At 42.0% G+C, this 24101-nt stretch overlaps 1 protein-coding gene and 1 pseudogene across 1 annotated transcript in view; one reads left to right on the top strand and one right to left on the bottom strand.

Moving 5' to 3' along the window:
* Positions 1–23991, top strand: part of PRPS2 (phosphoribosyl pyrophosphate synthetase 2) — a 39638-nt gene extending 15647 nt beyond the window's left edge. Inside the window, exons 2-7 of the mRNA XM_090063697.1 lie at positions 3118–3301; positions 11052–11150; positions 12335–12459; positions 15591–15764; positions 21084–21243; positions 21671–23991. Coding sequence (XP_089919823.1) covers positions 3118–3301; positions 11052–11150; positions 12335–12459; positions 15591–15764; positions 21084–21243; positions 21671–21763 — 835 coding nt within the window. The 3' untranslated portion in view covers positions 21764–23991. The remainder of the gene's footprint in view (positions 1–3117; positions 3302–11051; positions 11151–12334; positions 12460–15590; positions 15765–21083; positions 21244–21670) is intronic.
* LOC149874546 (U2 spliceosomal RNA) lies at positions 10577–10801 on the bottom strand (annotated as a pseudogene).
* Positions 23992–24101: the final 110 nt, after the last annotated feature.

Raw genomic sequence — 24101 nt, 5'->3', positions numbered from 1 at the left:
CCAAAACACCGAGTCTGTAGCTTTAGAGTTGCTTCTGACCTATCTGAAAGCTATAACATGATACCAGTATCGACTTATATTTAAGCTGATCTCAATACAAAATACAGTCAAAGCTGATGTACTTTCTCTTCCTCTTCCCCCTCTTTTCTCCCACTCCCCCTACCCATCATGATTTGAAAGGCTGATCTTGACAGTTGCTCAAAAATCCTTTTTTTCAGATGCATATGGTCAGAACAAGTGACTGTGTTTTACCTCTTAAATGTTCCTTACATTTTTGGACACTTGATGCAAGTGTTTTAGTTTTTTTTTACCTTTCTAAACTGCTGCTTCTTGCTATCACAGAATTGATCTGTGAGTGGACCTGGTAACGCTATTTTTAAGGATGTCCAGAAGTTCCTATTTTCAGTTGTTTATAACTTTGCCACATGTCTACTGAATGGTTACATTCTGGTTATTCAGGGTAAGCACAAATCTGTTGATATTTCCTTTGATCAGCTGTAGTACACTTTATGCCTTGGAACAGGGACTTGACATTTGGCAGGAGAATAGCCATCGTATTAGTGGCATGGCTTTTTCTTTTCCTATGAAACTGTACATAGACTTGGGCAACCCAAGTATCTGAAATGTTTTAGTTCGAATGCTTGCCGGAGACATGCTAACACTTAAGGTAAAATATCTGGAGATTGTCTACCTTGAGCATGCTCAAGCCTTTAATGATGACAGTACGGTGCATGACATCTTCATATAGCAATGAAGCAACGTACCGTTTTATCCATGGCCACAGCAGGAATGCCAGACTTCCTTGGTAATTTCTGCTTTCTTTGAGGGTACATGCAGATGTTTGGGGAGGCTAGATTGTGTTGAAAATGGCCATCTCGTCTAACTCAGTTTGCCCATGTGCAGTCCTTATACTTGGATCCCTACTTTTGCACTTCTGTCGTTCTAACTGTACGGAAGAAGTTCAGGACAATTAGATCAGTCTAAAAGTGGCTGAGTCAATCAAAGTGAAATGTACCTCCAAGGTAATCCAACTTAGATTGTGTCCAGCAAGACTGATCTTACTGAACTTGTGCAGCCCCAGGGCTGGGAAAGCCCAGCCACCAGCACCTGCCCCTGGGGCTTCACTTTTCCTACCTGCCTGCTGGCATTGAGCAATTTCTAGCACACACCCAGATGGACAGTCAGCTGTCCCCTGCTCCACCTCCCCCCAATCCAACAGGTCACTTCAGGTGCTGGTTTTACCAGCATTCACTGATGTTGAGACCCAAGGAGTAAGTTGGGAGGGTTGGCTTGCTGGTGGGAAGGGGGTGGTCATCTGGGGATGGGGCAGGTCAGGGGGTAGCTCCTGTTCCTGGGGAGTGTGGAAGAGAGCCTCCCAACCCCCCTGCAAGCCTCCCTGATCCTGCCAACCCCTGTGCAGACCCTGCCTCCTCCCTGAAGCCCCCTGCATTCCAATAACTTGATCTGCCCTCCCCCCAACCTCCCTAAATGTCTGTAAATGTCTTATCCATGATTTTTCTGATTTGTGTCTGGGCAATAGACTGGGATGTTTAAGACGCCTGGTATGGGGGGGGGGTTGTGCTAGATGACTGCTATGAATACAGAGGAGAAAGCAGCCCTATTTGAATGTGATGGGAAAAGACCAGTGAGATGAGGAATATTGAAAGGGTAGGGAAGAAGAACTGAGTCTGTTCTCGGAGTACAGGAGAGACTATGAATGGGAAAGGTAGATTGGCACTGAAGTAGCATTCTCAGAGTAGGAGACCAGGACTGGTTTGAGAAGTCAGAGGTGCCTGGCCTTGGGGACTGTATAGGCAAGGAGAACAGGTTTGGGGTGATAGACTGGGGTGCAAAGGAGATGGGACAGGGAAAGTTGGGCTGAGGTAAAAGGGGTCATGCTTGGAAGGAGTAGAGAGATTCCAGTAAACGATTCTTTCTTTGAGTACAGGGAATGGAACACAATGTCCCAGAACCTCACCATTATTTTGCTATCAGCCTGTCTGTGAAACTTGCTGGCAAAAATGTCTGTTCTTCCTCTAATGCTAATCTGCAGGGGGGATGACAACCTACTACTACTGTTAAGTTCAAGTGCTTTAAGTCTCTGTGGTGTGTGCAGTGCTTTCAACCCTGATGATGACCAGCTTAAATCCAGTATAATAGCACTAACATTTTCTTTTTGCTTTTTTAAAGTAAAGAATTCTGTCTTGTGAACATTTGCCCTGTGAGTAACTTGTAAGAAGATTGGGGATGGTTCATTCATTGGCTTTATTGTTCTTTGGACCAATTAAATGAGAGTGCTGTAGCACTGCATGATTATCCGGTTTGCTCTTTTTCCTTTATCCATTTAAATTGGATTTAGCTTTGGAATCTAATGGGTGGATGGGTAGTGGAAATGGGGGTCTGATACTGGAGTATTGCAATACAGTACAGTGACTTGTAGCAAAACAGCAATGTAAAAGGAGGAGGAGGGGAAATAAAGAAATTCATACAAACTCTCACACAAAGAAGAAACACTTGGCCATTTAAGAATGTTTTGAGAGTTGATGAGCAATGATAAAATTGTTACACTTGTATTTTAAAGCCTTGTGTGAATTGAGAATAGTGTGGTAAGCCACAGCAGGGAAATAAATTAAAATTTTATAAAGCTACTTAAATACAGATGTCATAACCAAAGAAATGAATGGTGTGTAGGCAGCTAAAATTATTTCAGTGTTGTAGTTTTTTACATGGTTTTAAGTGACTTAATGATCCTGCCCTCCTTTGGAGATCATGAGGGGCATGATATTAAAAATATCTCAGTGTTAAATTGAACAACAGTTTGACCTATGTCTTACTTGTACAGAATAAGTATTGCTATCAAAGTTGGCATAGACCTTTTCTTGATGCAGGTAGAGAAGTGAAATTTAGATAAACTGCCCATTTGACATTTCATAATAAGCTAATTATGAATGAATTAATTCACTGTAAAATGCATGTTTCAAGTGATAGGACCATGGAGATCTCTTAGCTTTTTAAAAAAAATCTGTCTTGCAAACTCAGAATTGTATTAATTCTAGAATTATTTCTCTTGTTCTAGAAATTTTAAATGATTCACTAGCCAAATCTTATTTTTCTCAGTGTAGAGATTGGTGAAAGTGTAAGAGGGGAAGATGTGTATATCATTCAGAGTGGCTGTGGAGAAATAAATGACAACTTGATGGAGCTCCTCATCATGATAAATGCCTGCAAGATTGCATCATCATCTAGAGTGACTGCAGTTATTCCATGTTTTCCATATGCCAGACAAGATAAAAAAGATAAGGTAGGTGAAATGTATTTCATTAAGAAAAACTGTATCAACCTGTATATAACTACTCCCACTGGCATGTTTGAAGATGATAAATAAACTTCCCTAAATATTCATGGTGTAGACGAACATAATACTTGAATTGTTCCAAGAGTGCGACTGACTTTTGGAAACTAGTTCAAAATCGTCCTGCGTCAGAGGTGTGTACATAAAACAGAGGTAAGTTCCAAGTGGAAGGGTCAAGTCAGACTGCCAGCAAGAGGTGGTAGTGAGTATGCAACCCAGTTGCAATATCCTACTCCTCTTTCTCACAAACACTGAGTTGAAGACCGATGCTTTCTAGCTTTTTAAAGAAATTTGTGGTGGTACCCTGACTGAGGCTACCCAGAGGTATATAGGATGACGGTGCTGCTTTGAACCCCTGCTTCTTAGTTGCTGATGGGGTCCATGTTCTGGAGTTGCCAGAATTTTTGTGGCGTTTAAGAGCACTTTCCCTTCAAGCTGATCATCAGTTTTGCTGAAGTTTCTGGAAATTGATGTTGGTGTTGTACATCCCAGGCTGATTTGGGAATGATGGGGTGGCCAAGTTTGGGGAAGGTGGCTGCCTGGACTATGTGCCTGGGGACTTGGGACAGCTCAGTTTTTTAAAGAGGTGGCAACTTCATTCTATTTGTGGTAGTGGAGTTCTTGAGTACCCTCTGCTTGGGGCTCTTGGCCCATAGGGTCACAGGACCAGGGATCCAGGCAACCCTCCAGATTGACCACTTCCCACCTCAAATAAGCCTGTGATGCATGAAAACCTAGTTAGTTGCCACCAATGGAAGGAAATTGACCAGCTTGTTAGAACTGGCAGAGAGCTGCCTCCACAGTTTCCAGCCAGGGACACTGCAGTCAAATGCAAGCAATGGTTTGGGGCACTCCAATTTTTTGCTGTGTAATAGAGCAGTCAGTTACGGGATGGGGGTGGAGAAGCAGGAGCATTGCAGCATGGGGTGCCTGGAGGACCAGCTAGACACTAGTCGTGGAAAGCTTTTTGTACACAGTCAGTTCTTAGAAAATCGGTAATACTTGATTACCCAGGCATACTTTTGAAATGTTTCACTTGATTTTTAAATTGCTGTTAACTGGCTTGTATGTTTAGACACTTGGAGTGCCTGAAGCCCATGGAGGGAGGCTGCTCTGAAGTACCGTAACTGCAGCATGTTAGATTAGATGCAATTAATTATATCTACCAGTGTGCGCTAATTGATGCGTTCAAGCAGCGTCTGTCTCATGTACCAGCATTCCCATGCTGAAAAATGGCAGGGGGAGGGGAAGTAGTAATTTTCCCAAGCAACTTTTATTCTATGTAGTGGAGCTAAAGGTACAGAGGAATTGGGAAATGAAGGCGAGATTGTTGTTGTTGTTGTCTCGCAGCTTCAGAATGCATTGACATTCTGTTTGCTTTGTTCAAAATTGTGGTTAGCTGATTATAATTTTTTTTTTTTAAGCAAGTGGACCAATAAACATCCTTCTTGATTAAAACAAGGTAACATACTCCCCTTAAGCACATTTCTGGGAGCATTAAAATGTCAAAATTCTCTTGTGTTCCAGTCAAGGTACAAATAATTCAATTGTTACAGAAGGGCTATTCTGATGAGGATATTCTGTGTTTGGAGGTGCCATCTAAGGATCTAGGTAATAACTAGAATCTGACATTAGGTAGTGAAAGATCTAGTTTCTAATCCCAACTTTTTTGGGAATGCCATGAAATTTCTCTCATCCTGGGGCAGTTGTTTCATACCTCCGAGCTCTTGTTTCCATATTGGTAAAATGTCAAGCGTAATTTTTTTCCATTCTTTATAAAACAACCTTGGTATCTGGCTGTGCAAAAGGTCTTATTATTAGTCAGGGTAACATGTAGTCTAGGCCATAGTAGAAGTGCTCATAGCATGGGCCTGTCAGGCAAAATCCAGTAAATACCTTGTCACAAGGACGTGAAAAAGGACATGAAGTCTGAAATAGACTGGGCATTTGTCTGCATTGCAAACATCTATGTGGTGTAACTTACTTGAATTGGCTTGGGTACTAGAAGCAGTTTTGCCCCAAGAGCATAGAACTCTGTGTGGGTTGTTTTTTATCTTGAGCACTGTGCTGCTATGTTTACATTTACTTCCAGGATATGACCCAAGTTTAAATTAACTAGGTTGGGTACCAGAAGCCTAGTAGATGCTGCTTAGAGTACAACAGTTTATTTTCCCCGGTTTCTCCATGCTGCTATTACTAGGCTTCTTTGGGGACCAATCTAGCTTGTTCAAAGCAAGTCCAGATATCTCTTAGATATGTTGCAGTCTGCACTATAGACTTGCTCAAAGTATTATGTTAATCTTCAGAGTCCATGGTAAGATTAGCTTGTGCAGGCTGCTGCAAATGAGCCTTTGAGATAGGTTTGGAGTTCTGCTGCTGCTGGAATCTTATTTCTTTCGCTTTCTGGAAGGGGTTCCTGGAGCCTTGATTAGGTGTCAGGTTTTTATATAAATCCTAATACAGAAGTGATATTTATTAGTCGGTTTATCTTAATGAAGCTGTGTGGGGAAATTTTTTGAGTTCTATTTTAGATGGTTTATTTTATCTAGGATATGATGCCAGTCCTGTAGGTATAGCAGGGGTGGACAATTTCTTTCTGCTGGAGGGCCACTTAACGAATTGTGGTGAGGTGTCAAGGGCTGCAAGGGTAGCCCCAACTCTTGACAGGTGCCCCACCCCACTAGTCACCATCTTGGTACCAGAAGTCCCACCCCCTTTGCTACCAGAAGTCTCTCCCCTTGCCCAGGAAGTACTCCTTTTGGAAGGGGGGGTTTGCTTGCATATTCTGTGTGGTGGTAGGGAGGTACATGTTGGGGGATGTGGAGTGTATGTGGCTGAGGGGTGGGTGTGAATGTGCAGGTTGTGTGTGGTGGGGGAGGGTTGTTGGGTGTGGGGGGGACAGTATTGGGGGGTGTATATGTGGGTATAGTGTGGGGTATAGGTGGGCTGGGTGTGTGCATGTGGGGGACTTTCCCCTCTCCCTTGCTCAGCTTCCCCCCATCACCTGCTTATTATGATGTATCTGAGCCTAGCCCATCCACAAGCAAGAGGTGGGGTAGGGGCAGGGCAGCCAGCACTGCCTGTCTGGCTTACAGCATGCTGCAAAGGGTTGGGAAAGCAGCTGCTGCCAGTGGGTGTGCAGTAAGGGAAGCTGAGGGGCAGAGCCAAGCCTGATACTGTTGGCTTTCTTGGTCTCTATCCCAAGCCTGTCTGGTGAGGCTACAGCCAGGCCCACATTGGATCCTGCTGTGGCTGCTGCTCCTGCCCCACTTGCCTGTCCCACACCTGCTGGGCAGGGCTTTGTGAGCAGCTGAGCTCCTTCACTGCCCCCACCCCCCCTTGCAACCTGCTTGCTCTGCTCCCCTCGACACTGCAGCTCCCCTTCCCCGACTGCAGTTCCTCAGTCAGCTGCAGCAGCCGTGCTTAGAATCTATATCCACTGGCCAGGGCTGTGGCCCTCTGGGAAAGACGTGGAGCACAGCACATGCTGCCCCAGGCAGGAGTGGGCAGGACTCGGCCCCATGTGGAGAGGCAGCTGCTAGCTGGGCTGGATACAGTTAATTGGTGGGTGCCTGCCTGTGGGCCAGGTCGAATCAGCTGGCAGGCCAGTCTGGCCTGTAGGCCATTTTTTGCCTGCCCCTTGGCTATAGGCTAATTTGACAGACGACCAGTGTAGTCTGAATAGTTACTTGGATGTTCTAGATCCTGGCTCTGAACTCCTGAAGGTTTGAACCATATCAGGTCTTAGAAGCTTATTCCTTTATGTATTTATTGAGTTACCTGGAAAACTTTGCTAGGTTTCCTTGGAACTGAGTGTCCGCTTAGTGCACGTGTACATTCTAGATTTACAACTTTAGAAATTGTTTAAATCTCCTTTTGGTTTTCTTTGTGGTGCTTGTGTTCCAAATAACTTGTCCAGTGTTGTGCTTTATTTTAATGAAGGCAATATAATAAACTCCTTAAAGGCTATATAGCCTGTACTTCACTCTTTTTTTTTTTTTTGCCTTCACCCATTTTAGAGGCTATTAACGTACATCCTCTGTCTGTAGGGTGTTGCATGATGTGGCTTTTTCAGGTCTTAAAGTAATCTTCCTCTAACTTTGGTAGACTAGTGAACAACTTTTAAATAGCAAAGAAATTATCTCCATAATGAAATGCTATTAAGTAAGCAGGAATTTTTATTACCAACTTATGGAAATTGACAGTGGATGCTTTAAATTCCTTTAATAAACTGCTTTGTTAAATGTAGTAATTCATTTCAGAGATCTTAGGGTCAACTTCAAACCTTGCACAGAGTGCCTGCTTGGTTCACTGTGGCTTCTTGCATCTGCAGCTGTTGAACATATGAAAAGATGTTACATAGTTAGGAATATAAGGCAACTTAACTACTACCAAATCCTAGAATTTAGACAGTGTTCCTTAATCTGTTGTACCTGTGTCACTGGAGTTTTTCTTGCCAGAACTTAATCAAATTACATACTCAGTTTGAAGTGGTAAAGCATGGGCACTTGTGTTAACGTCTTCCTGGCTTGAATTTCACACAGTCTTTTTGATTATTCTAAAGTAGCTCATAAAGGCTGATTTGGGCTTATCCCAATATCAAAAATGTAGGCACTATGAGAGAACCTTATGTTTCCGCTATCTTGAACAAATGCTGATCATTCCCCCACTTTTTAAACAAAAAAGAAAGGGGGGGGGGCGAAAAAAGAAGAGACAAAAGAAATTCTTTATAATTCTTCAGGCTGGCATCTTGTTGATGCCTATGTGTGTTTTTTATAGGAGACCTCAAGAGAAAATAAATAATACAGGAAACTTTGCCTCAGTTACTGAACTAATGTCCGATCATAGTATTGACTTGCCTTAAGGATTCATCTTAATAGACATGAAAGGATTTGCTGACTACTGCTACACTCTTCCATATCAATTATGTTCTACAATATGTATAACAATATAGTATCTGCATATATTGACTGTAAATGTGGCGAAGGGGTGTGCGCATGCCTGCACTAAGTTGTTCTAACTTTGAATGCAGAGTTTGTAAATTTTGTTTGGAATCTGTTTTAGTTGAGTGGCACCTAATAATAATAGTTAATAACTGTAATTCCCAAAGGCCTTCAGATGGCTATCACATGCTCATACCTTATGGTCAGACTGAGAAGTTTTGTGCTTTCCTATGCATTTTCCAGTCTCAGCTTGAAAATGTTCTTTGTATCACAAATAACTTCCTGTTTGTTCAGTACAAATGTTTTATGGATCTGAACAGATGATGACAGGATTTACCTGGCTAATTCCAGAAAGTTCCCGGTAGAAACCTTTATAGTGTCTTACTTTAGACAACATTATTTTAAAAGCTTTTCTGCCTTTTGAATTTTTGATGCTAAACTTTCAGATGCTGCTGCCTTGTAAAGCAAGTGGCTTCTTAATGCTATGAATTCTATAGTACAGGCTTGGGAAGAGGAGACGTTACTAGTGAAAGGGAAACCCCCTTTTCAGGCTCCTGACTAAAAAACAAATAGCCGAGGTACTTGTGAAACTTGGATTCAAATGGAAGGAGTGAAAATAGCATTTAGGGGACTGAGAAGACATGAAAGCTGAAATCAAATCCTGACAGCTGGGAACAAAACTTGTATTGAAACCTTTTGTTTTTTCCAAAATACCTTGAAGCTGAACTGAAAAATGCCCAGTCTGAGCAGTCAAACCAAGTTGACTAGGTGACCAGAAATATGGATTATCATGGCCCAAAAAGTTTATAATAAAACAAGAAAGATCCAAAAAGCTTTGGCCAACTTGTATCTTACTAAGAGATGAACTGCTGCGGTGACTTCTAAGATGCTGTAAGATCACCTACTTTACAGGGGTTACAGACCACTCTGGAAGCCTGATGCCGGAAAGCAGAATTAACGCCTGACTGCCAGCTAGAGAAGTAGGTGGAAATATAGTAGTTTTAGCTTGATTAATATAAAGGGCAGAAGATGAAGAAGATTTTTATAAGTTCATTTTGGTGGGGTGGTTTTTATGATGATGGTGCTGTGGAACCACCTAAGTGCTATTGATCCAAAGTAATTTGGGCAGGTCAGGGTTAGAACCATAGAAATCCCACTTGAACCAATGAAGGATATGGGACTTGTATTCTTGTTGGTACTTGGTTATGCCACAGTAATAAATTGGTAGTGACCTAGCTTGACCTAATTTTGCACACTAAGATTGGTAGGTGAGCAGAGGTGCTTTGGAGCTGGAGGGATTTTTACAGGGACTAAATAACCTCTTTGCAGTAACTGGGCAGATGAGAATGTAGCTGCTAGCAAATAAGTGTGAAGGTGATTTGCCAGTAGTATAACACAGACTAACTTTTTTCTAATTTTATATGGGGGGAAAAAAAGGAAATTGCTTTAGGAATTTTCATCTAAGGTTAAAGTGTTCTAAAGTTCCTGAAGTGCTTAGCGCACTGAGTTTCAGTGATGGTGCTGTGGCATCCTTGGATGCCGTAAGATCCTTTTTGGTGGCATGTAGTATTAGCACTTGTAGGTGTGCAATCCTCATTCCTTCTTAAAATCTCTGGATTTACCTTGTGAATCCATAGTGTCCAAAACATTCTGACCTCTTATGGTCTTCCTGAGTTCTTTGCAACAGGTGTATTGTGCTCTTTTTTTTTCCCCATAGTTACAAAACAAATGAAAGCTAAGAGCTGGCATTAAAGCTGTCTCCACTGAATCTAGTGTTAGTCCCATGCTCTGGATCCTGTGGAGTTTTGGTTTGGACACTGCTGGTCTATTCAAAACAAATCCATTTCAATTCCCAGTTTCCACCAGATGGAGCTGTTGCATGCAGACCTATCAGTTCTCTTCTTTGTGTGAGCAAGAAAGTTCTCTTTTGGAGTGTGAGCAAGAAATCTCTACTAATTTTGATATCCCATAGTCCTCTTAACAGGAGAATCCACTCTGCTTTATTTTTTGTATTTGGAGACCCTTTTAAGAACCGAGTAAGTTCAGTGTGTATGAATTGTGGTGTCAGGAAATTGGTGTTGCCTGAGAGCTGGCTGAAATCTTAAAAATGATGACCTTCCTCCCCCTTTGTAAGTAGTAAAAAAAGGAATAAAAAAGGTCTTCCAAGTTTTCTGAGGTAATAAGCAGATCAGAACAGTGAGATCCAGATACAAAAGAAAGTATAACTTCTTTAGGTTAGTGTATTAGCAAAATGCTCCACTGAAAGTCTCTTTTTTTTCTGTTTTTTTGCACCGGTCCTGGAAGCACTGCAATACCAGGTCAATGCATGGAGTGGATGGAGCACGCTCCGGTTCCACCACCCAATACCAAAAAGAATCTGCTCAATATAGACCTCCTATGGAGGACATATCAGAGACAATTACCCTGGGGAGCTCGCCTACGTGGTCACGCTGCTTCCCCTGCTAAGTTAGTAAGACTGTTTAGGCATAGAGTGCTCTGAAATAATTGCGTTAAAGGGCCTTCACTTCACTGTTTTCTTCCCTTCCTCCTAGTTTTGTCACCTATATATCCCATTGTCTCATTCAGTAACTTTACATAGTAGTACTTCCTTGTTTTGCACTGAGATTAACAAGTGATAACAGGTTGGGATATTGCAGAAAATGTAAAGGAAAAATCTCTATGTATCAAATCTAAGCTTTAGTCTACTTTTATCACCTTTTTCCAGCTCTTTTAATACATGTTGGCTTGTTTCTCAGAGTCGTGCTCCAATCTCGGCAAAACTTGTTGCCAATATGCTGTCAGTTGCTGGGGCTGACCACATCATCACCATGGACTTGCATGCTTCGCAAATACAGGTAATTACAGGTTCTTGTTGTTTGTGGCTAGGAATTTCACTGAGTTTGAGATGGGTTAATTCTTTCTTCATAGACTGCATTAGGCTTATTTCTTTTCACAGCAGCGAGCACCTTTTTGAAAACATAATTCTGATACTTGAAGATGTTAGTGGGAGGGAGTTGTGGAAGGACATTTATACCAACAATGTTAAAATATGCATTCTGCTGCAAAATGCAATGGAGAAATTGCAGATCAAGAAGTAGCCCAACAGGTCACAGCTAGTCTCTTCTAGATAGAGAGTAACCCTGATCTAGGTAGTATATTTGCCATCATCAGCACTTTTAGTTCAGAGTCTGAGGTTTTTCAGTAGGTTTTTGGAGCAACTTTTTAAAGTGTACCAGAGATCCCAATAGACCGTATCTAGTGCAATATTTTTTCAGTATTTTTGCTACTAAAATAATTCAGTTCTTGCACATTAATCAAGAAGCAGAGACTTGGCTTGTTGAAATAGTAAAGTATAAACTTAAAATATGACATTCTTAACTTTTTTTTGTTTTATTGAAAGGAGTCTTAATATGTAGCCTCAGACGTGGAGTAGGTGTTGGCTGCATGCACTCCTTGAAGTGGGGTTCAGAATCTTTTTTTCTTGTACTCTAGCACATTTTTTTCCAGTGGCGGAAGGCAATGAGGTCCCGAAGCTATTCTTTAAAAATCTTAATTTTGAATAGATATTAATTTGTAGGTTCATCTTCTTTCTGTATTCTTACACTTCTTTCTCCCCCACTTCCCCTTCCCTCCCCACCAGTAACAAAAACAAAAACCAAAAGCCCTGCTACTCCCTGGCTTTATACTAGGAAGTCACCTGTGATCTTTGCTCCTCTTTATCTTGCTTATAGATGGGATTTTTAAAGTCAGTAGTTTGCACTTTCTAGTGTTGGCCTAATTGTGCTCCCACCAAAGCTTTCTTCTCCATTAAAAGGGGAATTAGACCAAGGTGGAGCACGCTTTGAAAATTTACCTTAGGTGTTTAAAACTGGTAAAGACTTCAAAATTTTCCCTTGCGTATGGGGGTGGTGGGGGTTTTTGTTTTTTGGGGGGGGTTTTTGGTTGGTTTGTTTTTTGTTTTTGTTTTTTTAAGTTGCCAACAAGGAATAATGGAGAGTTAATATACACTGATGAACTATTTTTCTGTTTTGGGCTCTAGGGTTTCTTTGATATTCCAGTGGATAACCTGTATGCAGAACCTGCGGTGTTGCAGTGGATTAAAGAGAACATTTTGGAATGGAGAAACTGCATCATAGTTTCACCTGATGCAGGTGGAGCGAAAAGGTAGTATGTAAGCAGTCAGTTTCTACTGAGTTCAACTACCAATATACATGACTTTTTGTAGTTTTGTTGTAAGTGGTATGAAGCATAGGTTGCAAATGCTGATGGCTTCCAATTCCGTTGTAATGAGACATTTATTCTTCCAATGCTGCTTGCCTTTAGTAATAATTAAGAACTTTCTTCACTCCTAAGGAAAATCTTTTTTTCTTGTTCCCTGGTTATGACCTTATTAGCAGAGTCCCTTTACAGGAAGGAAGAGGTTTTTTTCTAGTGTGTGCTTCCTTAGCCTAAGTGCTGCACTTCCTGCTTGGCTCTGGAGCTGCCTAGGCATCCATTCTCTTTTAAAGCATATGGCTTGCCCTCATTTACCTGCTAGAATTTAGGTAAGAGCTTACTTGTGTCATCTTTCTTTTGTAGAGTGGTTGTAATTCCTTCTGGGAATCACTGGCTCAAGTTGTGTGCTATGCATCTCAGAACATCAGTTTGAAAACATGACATGAGTTTTTTTGCTTTATGTGGTATTGGGAGGATGTAGAAGTGCCAGACTTGCACTATTACTTCACTCCTTAGCATCTCTCATTGAGCATGTTGCCTTTTACCAGTTCTGATGGTCAGATGGATGCCAGAGTACAGAATACTGTATAAAATGTGTGCCATATCGGGTGGAACACTTCTCAGACAAAAGTGGTTAGTCATGCAACTCTTGAAACTGGAAGAAGACTCTTAGGCCTCCACCTCCTCCTAGCTTTCTGTCAGTGGAGAAGGGATTGCAGCAGGTATTAGGTTTTCTGGTCCTTTCACTACTAGTGGTCAACTGCCCTAAAGTGATTTCTGTCTAAAGCACCATGTTTTGTAATGAGTGGTGTTACTGGAACCATATCTGGGGGGGAAATATCCTAATGATGTAAAGAAACCGGCAGATGTTTATTTGGGTACAGCATTTCCTTCCTGAACTCTTTTTAATAGAAGGTCCACTGAACTAACACTAGGAGTAATAGAAGTGACTGAAAAGTAAACAGAATGTTTTGATTTTAAACATTCATGTGTTCTGCGTAAGTGGAGATGGGTTGTTAGCTGTGTTCATCTGAAGTCAGACAGAAGACAAGGTCAAGATGTACCTTTTTATAGGCTACCTGAATCGGACGCATAAGCTTTTATGCGCAAGAGCTCACTTCATTATTAGATGCTGCTTTCTGCCTGTTCCCTTCGTGGATCTGGAAGTATTACAGCGATAGAAACAATTTCATGCACGATCTTCAAAGTTTGGAAAATCTGGGTTCTGGCTGTTCCACTTCTTCTTTACTTGTTTTCCTATTGGCTGTTTACCCTATAAAAGGAATCTTATCAGTGCAGTAAGGCATGAAACTCCTCTTGATACTTAATGCTTCTGAGTAAACAGGTGTATGTATTGTGGAAAACAGCACTGAGACAAAATGTCAAACCACTAACCTTTTCTAATTGCTGCTTTCTGATTTTTTTTTTAAGTCACTTTTTAGATTTAGTTTCTGTAGGAATTTTTTAAATATAATAATGGTTCACCATTGTTCTGTGTGGTGTATGAATAATTTGTACTTGGAAGATTGCTTTCCGTCTGCTGACTTTATCAATCTGAGTGTTTACTTTTAGATGCTTTGGGAAGACTTGAGAGTAATTTTTAATGGAAGGTACGGTACGGAAAAACAATTCAAAAGTATTACTCTGATAGGAACATATTATGCAGTGATTGGAATTTTTAAAGTTGTTTGTTTAGTGTTTTTAATGGAGCTCAGACTGGCCAAAAAGGTCACTCTGAGTGTTTTAGGAAATCTTTACTAATCAATACTGACCTGTAAGTAAATGTTAGTTAGTTTTCAAGTGGTAAGCAGTAGAAAGGTCAAACTGGAGTAAATAAAGACCTGACTGCTGTGCCAACATCTAGGTAACAATACTACTGGATTTTATTTTTTTTAAATTCCTGGTGTCTGTAATTTTCAGCTGAATGAGACCTTAAAGTCTTTTCGTATCTGCAGAATTGAGGCTATTTCTGTAGGAACTATCTAGTAGTATTCTTAAATACTTAAGTGGTGATACAAGACTGAGTACCTGAATTGTTCATGTGTATATCACTTGACATTACATATGTCAATCTCAGTCCTAAACTCTAATTTGTATGCATCTCATCTAAAGTGCAACATCTGTCTTCAAAATAGGATGTCTTTAACCAGTCAAAGTTGGTAATACCCGTAAGTAATTCAAATGGCCAAAAAAAGCTAAACGTTAGCTAAAATATTAAATATGTTTGCCTTTCCTAACCATACTCCTTTTCTTCCCAATTGAATATCCTTCTTAGTCCCTATCCCTTGCCTACCAGCAGTCCTGAAGGAAAAAAACATTTTCTTGAAAACAGAAGATGCAGTGGTATCTGAACTCCCAAAGAGAAGCTTTTTCTTCTCATAGAAGCAGTTTGAGAAGAGTTCAAGCAGCATACCTGTCATCTATTCATATCTGCAAGGGGGGGCTACAATATGACAAAGGCCAAAATCTGTTTGGAACAGTGGTCTGTAAGCAGCTTTTGTTTGACTCATAAAGGAGTTCCTTTGCCTTTTAATGATACTTTTTATAGCTAAAGCTTATTTAATCTGCTTTTATAATGTAACTATAAGTAGACACAACTTCAGAAGTTCAGTTGCATTGCAGTTTGCATTGTCTGGGACACTGGAGGGGTAGTAAGTAGTAATTAACCTATATTTTTCCCAGTAAAAAGTGTATTATGTGGGATCTTTTGCTAGCAGAGTAACAAAAGCATGTTCTTTCAGTCATCTGAAAAAGAATAATGGATTACAAATACTGCTAACTGCTCCAATTCTGGCTAAATTCTTGCTGGCCTTATCGCATGTGTTTGTTTGGATGAAGGCCTTTTTTGTAAGCAAGAAGTTTAGTGCCAAAAAAATAAACTCAACCCTCGAAAATGTTTAGAATGAATTTTCAGTGTTTTTAAGATGCTCTGTCTAGAAGACCCATTGATTAGCAGAGGGCCAGCTTTGTTACTAATCACTTCTGTACTTCTAGCAAATGACTTTTTTGCTCTTAAATATAAGCATTGCTACAATGCACGTTTTACAAACATACATGTTTTTGATTCTTTCTTCCAACAGGGTTACGTCAATAGCTGACAGATTGAATGTGGAATTTGCTCTTATTCACAAGGAAAGAAAGAAAGCTAATGAAGTGGACAGAATGGTCTTGGTTGGTGATGTGAAAGATAGGGTAGCTATTCTTGTTGACGACATGGCTGACACATGTGGCACAATTTGTCATGCAGTAGACAAGTAAGTATAGTTATAAACTGGCCCTAGGCCCCACCATATAGGCATGAGTATATTGTAAGCAAACCTAATTGGATCATGCACGCTTCCAAGTCAGCTTAGTCTAGGTAGTGCAATCAGTGTCTAACTCCAGATAAGTAAGGCATAATTGCAGGGTCAGACTGCTTCACTAATGCCCTTCTTAGGCTGCTATCCACAGCCCAAAATGAGGAGCTGGAACTTTCCAATTTCTACCTGCTACCTTCTGCCCTCCCTCTGCTTGTTTAAAATCACAGTCCTGGACTTGTAGCTAAACTGGACACCTTGGCCTCTAGTGTAGAGATGCTACAGCAAGAAAACAAGGAGTACAGGCTTTGGCAAAGGAAACCTTTGGCAAAAGTAACTTCTGTAGCTCTCAAGAAGTAAAACTCTGAAAGTAATAAATACGCACCTTCCAGTCTTATTATTTTCATTGAATCCAACATGTTGCCAGAGCTTTAGGCTGGGCATAATCCATTCTGTAAGTGCTGCTTGCCTGTGGGGATGAAAAACTGAATAGAGCTGAACCAGCTCTTCAGTAATCTGGTCTTTCTGCTGTATGTTCAGTGATGAAAAGGCTCTACCATGCCAGTTATATTTTGACACATACACACTTCCAGGATAGTAGTTGAAGTCATTGGGACTACGTTTTGCATAATTTAGGTGTTTATGGAATAGGGGCTTCAGACTAAGCTCTTTAGAACAGAACCATCTCTTGCTATATTTGTACTACATCTTGGAACACCCTATTTAAAAATCTGATCATCTGCTATTACAGTACAAATAAAAATAAGCATAGGTTGAAAAACATTTTCAGTAAACATTCTCAGTGTACAACAGAGAATACTAAAAAATTCTTTCTCTGCTACCTTACAGCAAATCCGAGTTTCTCTTTGGGTCTCCATCTTATACTCTGTATCAGAGCTAGAAAATTGCTGGCATTTCAGGGCCATCTCCTACTTGGGCTTCCTCTTCTTTTTTTTTTGCCTGTTCCAGTTTTTGTAGTAGTCCTTGTATAAAACATCAGTTTCCCATACCTGGAACTAAGAAAGGAAAGTTAGTCAAAACCTGTAACCTTTCCTGCTTGTCTGCAGTTGTTTGTATTCTGCCTTATTTTCATTTTCCATGCTTCCTTCACTTTCTTTTTAGTGTCAGCAGTACACTAAAATCACATACACTACAGATCATGCCTCATTTTAGTTACCTAGGCTTTTTAGTGCAAGACCTTTTTTGTGGGGAGAGGAATCGGAGATCCATGGCCATTTCACTCTTGTCATGTAATCACTCATGCAAGTTATGGTGATTTGACTACAGCCTTTCTAGGTAGTAGCAGTAAAGCTGCACCATGGCAACTCAGTCTTTCCACCATTCTGTTGTTGCGTTATAAGAAGCTTGTATTGCTCGGGAAGCAACTTCAGCAGGGAATTGCTGCTAGAATTGACCCTTCTATTGAAGGTTGTTATAAAACTTCAGTTTAATATTTCTTTTGAGTCCTGGGCTGGCATTAATCTGTGTCCAGATATAGGAGGAACAAAGCACATGTTACAGCAACTTATGAATGTTATAGTTTCACAGTTTGTAGGGTCGGAAGGGACCTGAGCAGATCATCTAGTCCGACCCCCTGCCATGGCAGGAAAGAATACTGGGGTCAAATGACCCCAGCAAGATGTTCATCTAACCTCTTAAACACCCCTAGGGTAGGAGCCTGCACCACTTCTCTCGAAAGCTGGTTCCAGACCCTAGCCGCCCTGACTGAAGTAGCGCCTCCTGATATCTAACCTAAACCTGCCCTCTGCCAGCTTGTGACGGTTATTCCTGGTCACTCCTGGCAGTGCTCAGGGGAACAGTGACTCCCCCAATGCCTGCTGATCCCCCCTGACTAGTTTGTAACAGGCTACAAGATCCCCCCTCAGCCTTCTCTTTTTGAAGGTTGAACAGGTTCAGGTCCCGCAGCCTGTCCTCATAGGGCCTGCCCTGCTGCCCCCTGATCATGCGAGTGGTCCTCCTCTGGACCCTCTCCATGCTGTCCACATCCCTCTTGAAGTGCGGCGCCCAGAACTGGACGCAGTACTCCAGCTGCGGCCTGACCAGTGCCGCATAGAGGGGGAGGATCACCTCCTTGGACCTGCTCGAGATGCATCTGTGGATGCATGCCAAGGTGCGGTTGGCCTTCCTTACTGCCTCTCCACACTGCCGGCCCGTGTTCATCTTGGAGTCAATGATGACCCCCAGATCCCTTTCCGCCTCCGTGCTGATAAGAGGGGAGTTCCCCAACCTGTAGATATGGTGTTGGTTGTTCCTCCCGAGGTGCATCACCTTGCACTTGTCTGTGTTGAAACCCATCCTATTCTCGTCCGCCCACCCTTGTAACCTGTCTAGGTCTGATTGTAGCCTGTTGCATCCTTCCAATGTACCCACGTCCCCCCACATCTTGGTGTCATCAGCAAATTTGAACAGGGTGCTTTTTACCCCCTCATCCAAATCACTGATGAAGATGTTGAACAGTGCGGGCCCGAGGACCAAGCCCTGCGGAACCCCACTGCCCACGTCCTTCCAGGCTGAGAAGGACCCATCCGCTACCACCCTCTGGGTGCGGCCCTCCAGGCAGTTGGCGACCCATTTGACTGTGTGGGTGTCTACACCACAGCCCCCCAATTTCTTAATGAGAACAGGGTGAGAGACAGTGTCAAAAGCCTTCCGAAAGTCCAGGAAGGTTATATCCACTGCTACCCTCTGCGTCTAATGATCTGGTGATCTGATCGTAAAAGGCCACCAGGTTGGTCTGACAGAACCTGCCACTGATGAACCCATGTTGGTTGCCCCTAAGCATGCAGTCTCCTGCTGGCCCCTCCTGGATGTGTGCCAGCATAATTTTCTCGAACAGCTTGCCTAGGATCGAGGTGAGACTAACCGGTCTGTAGTTTCCTGGGTCCTCCTTCCTGCCTTTTTTGAAGATGGGGACCACGTTGGCCCTCTTCCAGTCCTCCGGTACCTCACCAGAGCACCACAGGTGCTCATAAAGTTGTGCCAGGGGACTTGTAATGACCTCGGCCGGTTCCTTTAGAACTCTAGGGTGGAGATCATCCCGACCGACTGCCTTGAATACGTCCAACCCCTCCAGAAGCTCCCTAACTAAATCCTCGCTAACCCGTGGCCCAGGTGTGCCTCCCCCGGGGCCTGAGGGGGGCCCAGCAGGGAGGTGGCTGTTCTGGTCCCTGCTTAAGAAGACAGGCAAAGAAATCGTTAAACATGTTAACTTTGCCGTCTGGTGTGACGACCAAGTTACCCATGTTGTCCTGCAAGGGCCCCACATTACCCGGGACCTTCTTTTTACCCCCTACGTATTTAAAAAAAAAAAAAGACTTCTTATTGTCCTTAATCTGGGAAGCTAGTCCCAGTTCCATCTCTGCCTTGGCCTTCCTAACTGCCCCCCTACATCCCCGAGCAACTACAGAATAGCCCTCCCTGGTGGTGACCCCTTCTTTCCACTGGGTATAAGCCTCCTTTTTAGCAAGGAGACATTCCTGGATGCTTTTGGTGAGCCACAGAGGCTTGTGTGCTCTCCTGCTCCCTTTGATCCTCGTTGGGATTACCTTCCTTTGGGCTTGGAGGATCATTTCCTTAAGGAGCGACCACTCTCCTTGGACACCTGGCTCCCCTCCCCCCCGGGACCTCAGCGCTTCTCCAACTATCCTCCTTAGCTTGTTGAAGTCTGCCCTCCTAAAATCTAGGGCCGTTGCCTTACTGCATGCCTTTGCCACCTTGCGCTGGATGGTGAATTCCAGCAGGCGATGATCGCTGTCGCCCAGGTGGTCGAGCACCCGCAGCCCCCTCACCAGGTCATCACCCATGGCCAGCACTAGATCCAACAAGGTGTCCCCCCTAGTGGGGCTGTGCACCTCCTGGGTTAGATGGAGGTCCTGCACTCTGGTCAAGAACCTACGTGAGCAGTCAGACCTGGCTGACTGCTCTTCCCAGCAGATGTCCGAGAAATTCAGGTCCCCCATGACAACCACATCCTTAGCCTTCACTACCTCTGTGAGCTGACCCAAGAATTCCTGGTCAAGCTCTTCTCCCTGGTTGGGAGGTCTGTAGTAGACTCCCACCGTTAAGTCCCTTTCCCCTCAATTGCCTTGTACTCTAACCCAAAGCACTTCAGAGTGCCCCTCCCCTGGCTCCTTGTTAATTAACGAGGATGTGTATTCCTCCTTAATATAGAGCGCCACGCCCCCACCCCTCTTTCCTATCCTGTCCCACCTGTACAGCCTATAGCCCTTGACATTGACCGCCCAATCATGCGTTTCGTCCCACCACGTTTCCGTAATCCCCACTATGTCCAGGCTGGTGTCAGCCAGCAGGAGGGTGAGTTCCTCCTGCTTGTTGCCCATACTACAAGCATTTATGGAGCACCTGCATGAAGAAAAATCCTGTAGCCTGCAAGTAGTATTGCTTTTTTTACCTTTTATTGATAGCTGCTTACAGTAAAATACTGCACTTGTCTGACTATCTCTTCCTCTCTCTCCTTAACCATATATAAGGCTTCTAGCTTCTTACTTCCCTTGTATTCCTTACAAACACAATTGTTTAAATTACAAATAAAAATAAATACTTGTCTTGTTTCCCACTGGGGCTAAAGGTATTCACAAATTCACTGTGTTATCTGTTTGATTCTGTATTTCATCTACTTAGGGCTTTTCAGCTTCTAAGAGGCTAGGGGCTGAAACTCTCACAGGCCACACCAGCACGGGTTACGCATACCCAGGTCTCAGCAGGGTGAGCCACAGGTCTCCTGGGCTATGTGCCATGGGGATGCCCCACGACTGCACTTTGCAGCACCGTACCAGGCTCACCCTCAGCCTGCACCACACTGCAGTGTCTTGCCCCCCTGAGGTGGGTGCAGGCAGCAGAAGCCAGAAGCAGGAAGGGGAGCCTGAAGACTCCAGCTACTGTTGTAGCCAGAGCAATGTGAGGAATGGGTAGGACTCTGGGGCCTCAACTTAATCCTTCATTGAATGCATAGTACCCACAGGCAACGAGTTGGATGTCCTTGGTCTACTTGCTGAAAGCTCAAACCTAGAATTCAGACTTTGAGGCTAGTATTACTTGCCATTATTCATTTGCCAGGAGCTGTTCTGATCTCTGCTAAATTTTTACAAAGGTTAACCTCTTTCTCTTTCTTATGAAGGAATCTGTATGTCAATTAGTTTTTGAATAGTATTTCTTGAGAAGTGGCAAAGCCAGGTAGCCTTATTTAAAATCTATGTATTTAAACACATAGTAACTAGTTTTCTTCCTGTTCTATAGATTGTTATCTGCTGGAGCAACCAAAGTTTATGCTATTCTGACTCATGGAATCTTCTCTGGTCCTGCTATTTCTCGAATTAATAATGCTGGATTTGAGGCTGTTGTAGTAACTAACACAATCCCACAAGAAGAGAAAATGAAACACTGCCCCAAGATTCAGGTATTACTAGGGCAATGAAGGGAGGTGTGTGGTGGGCCTTCTCTGCCTTCCCTGTGGGACCCAGAGTTCTTCAGCCCTGTATTCCTCTTGCTGTATGCCAGCCCAGCTGCAGACAGACAGGAAGCTGCACTTCCTGGTGCCACATGCTGCAGTCTGGTTGAGGGAGAGGGGTGTGAATATTTACATGTTTGTGCTTTATCCTTGGAGAAAAGCAACTCTCCTAGGAGAAACTGAATGTCTGTACAAAGCCTTAAATAAACCCCTTGCAGGCTTGTTACTCACTTTATCTGTCTGTACACTAGAAAATAGTTGCCAAGGTTTTGGCATAATTAGCTCACATTTGCAGAATATTCCTTTTTCCTCAGGAGAGAGACTAATGGCCGCTAGTCTTAGCAAGAATAAACTTGTGTATTTTATTCGGTTTTAGGTTATTGACATTTCCATGATCCTGGCCGAAGCAATCCGAAGAACACACAATGGTGAATCAGTCTCCTACCTGTTCAGCCACGTTCCATTGTAACTGCAAGAGATTATAGTGTGCCTTTGCATAGGCTGCATCAAACAGCACTGTCGTTATTATAAATACTACAACTTGATAATGAACACCTTTAAAAAACATCAGAGTTTGCATACTTAGTGATCCTTTTGTTTTCTGATTAACCCTTATTCATTGAAAATGGATGACAAAGCTCCATCTTGAAAAACCTTTTATGAATTCCCTTGAAGGCTTTGAGGGGTTTGACCTGTGACTTATTCTTACAGGTAGCTTGTATTTCTTTATCTGACTACAGCAAGAGGAGTAAAAATTTCAACACTTAGATTTGAGGGACTTCCAGAGGTAGCCCTATCTTTAAGATATTGCACATTTGGTTTATATTTAATAAAAGCTTGGATGGACAAAGAAGTGGTTCTCTGGCTATGTGAGATTTTAAATCTTGTCTAAGGTCGTTAGCTACATATCTCTGTCTCCCTAGTGGACAGAGTTCAAAGCATTTTCCCTGAAGTTAAATAAAATTCTGGAGCTTGATGACTATCTCCTTCACATACCTCATGGTTAAACTTGTTGAGCAAGTCTTATTTTTATGGGGTTGATATGGCCATGGCTATGTGATTACTTGCTCATGCTGTCACTGTTCAAATGTTACTTCAGATGTCTGTTCTTAAAACTGGGACCAGATTCACCACACATCTACCTGTGATACTTACTTGCTAGAATATCTGCATTCTGAACTAAAACTAAACTAGTACATTGTATTAAAAGATGCAAGGTACACTTTGCCACATTTAATTTTGTCTAATAATTAAACTTTCAAAGAAGCTACTGATGCCTAACTTCATTTCTCTTCTGTTTTTAATAACAGTGACTATCACTTACCAAACTTATAAATTTCCATAACAAGTTTAATCAACTCTAGATATCTTCATATTATTCAGTGCATTGTATTACAGCATATGAAATTCAAACAGTATAATCTTGCTTTTTGTGGTCATCTAGGTGGTTTGTGATGGTTAGTGAGCCTTTTTGTCTTTGAGTGCAAGGACATTCCATAGTTTAATGACAGCTTTCCTGTTTTTTTCAAGATGTTGTATATAACATTTTAAACATAGCCCAGATAGTAAATGCAGATGTATCTCTATTTATAAAAAGCCTATAAGGTGTGATCCCTGCATGTGTTTGTCTGACACTATAATGTACATGCATTTAACTTGAGTAGGCTTCCACACTTTTATGGGGAAGGTAGTAGAGCATAACCTTTTTATTTTCTATGATACCACTTTTTATTGGTTTGCTGCCACCATTGGTTTGGTTGGCTCTTGAGTGTCAAGTGCCCTGTAAATAGGGAGTGAAAGCCATTTTGAAAGCAGTTTAACAGTTGAAATGCTGGGACTCTTTTTTTTTTTCTTAGTTCATTATTAGATACAGCTGTCATGGGTAATTAAGGTTTTAAAATCTTGTCTGCTGAAGCATAGAACTTAGTGTTCTGAAGAGCCTTAAAGGTCTAAAAGGAGAGTGGGCTGAGCCACTGGAATCACATGTTCATTTACTTGGATCATGCCAGATATTGAAATACAAGTATAATTTTAAAAAGTCTTTTGTGGCTGTGGATACCACAGAACCACCACAGGATTTCAACCAGTTCTTTGCTAGAACTGCTTTACTAGGTCACAGTGCACTTAGAATATTAGACTGATATTTATATTTACCATTTCAGTTTCCTCCTAATAATTCTCAGACTATTACATCTAGGTATTCTTTTCAGTACTTTGCTAGCTGTCATATGTTTTGTTCAGTATTTAAAAAAAAAAAGTAAAAGAATGTTGGTGGTAAGAAGCCTATCTGTGTCACTCATCCAAAGAGAAAATTCAGTTCTGGAGTTTCATCCCGTCTAACTTCTTATTCTGGTTTTATTTTTAAATCCCTGTAGCACAACAGGATAACTTTACATTGCCTACTTGCTGCGGAAAAGTTTTATCTAGCCCTTTGTAAGGCTGTACTTCCTAAAATGCTGTTCTGCAATGAAGTCTGTTTTGCAAAACTATGGTTGTATAGTCTTGATCATACATACCAAAGTCTGGTTGACTGAAAACTTCAAAAGTTTTATCATACCTCTCCTTTCATTGGTTTGTTTAATATTCTAAAAAGCATCTGTTGGTGTTTTGAAGATCAGGTCTCTGTTACAAATGATATGTTGAATGGGTTGCCTTTTTTATTGTGCTCAAGTATGCTCAATAAAATTTTTAATTGTGCTTTCAGGCTGATTTTTTTTAATTTTCTAAAATTCTTTTGGTAACCCAAAATTGGAGAGAATTTTCTTGAAGGAAAGTAGGGAGGGAAATATGAACTTGGTATGCTCTAA

This window comes from Crocodylus siamensis, chromosome 1, assembly GCF_052110815.1.
Source record: "Crocodylus siamensis isolate JL-2025a chromosome 1, ASM5211081v1, whole genome shotgun sequence".
NCBI classification, from domain to species: Eukaryota; Metazoa; Chordata; order Crocodylia; family Crocodylidae; genus Crocodylus; species Crocodylus siamensis.
Note: the sequence above shows the minus strand (reverse complement) of the source record. Positions and strands in the feature narration are given on the sequence as shown.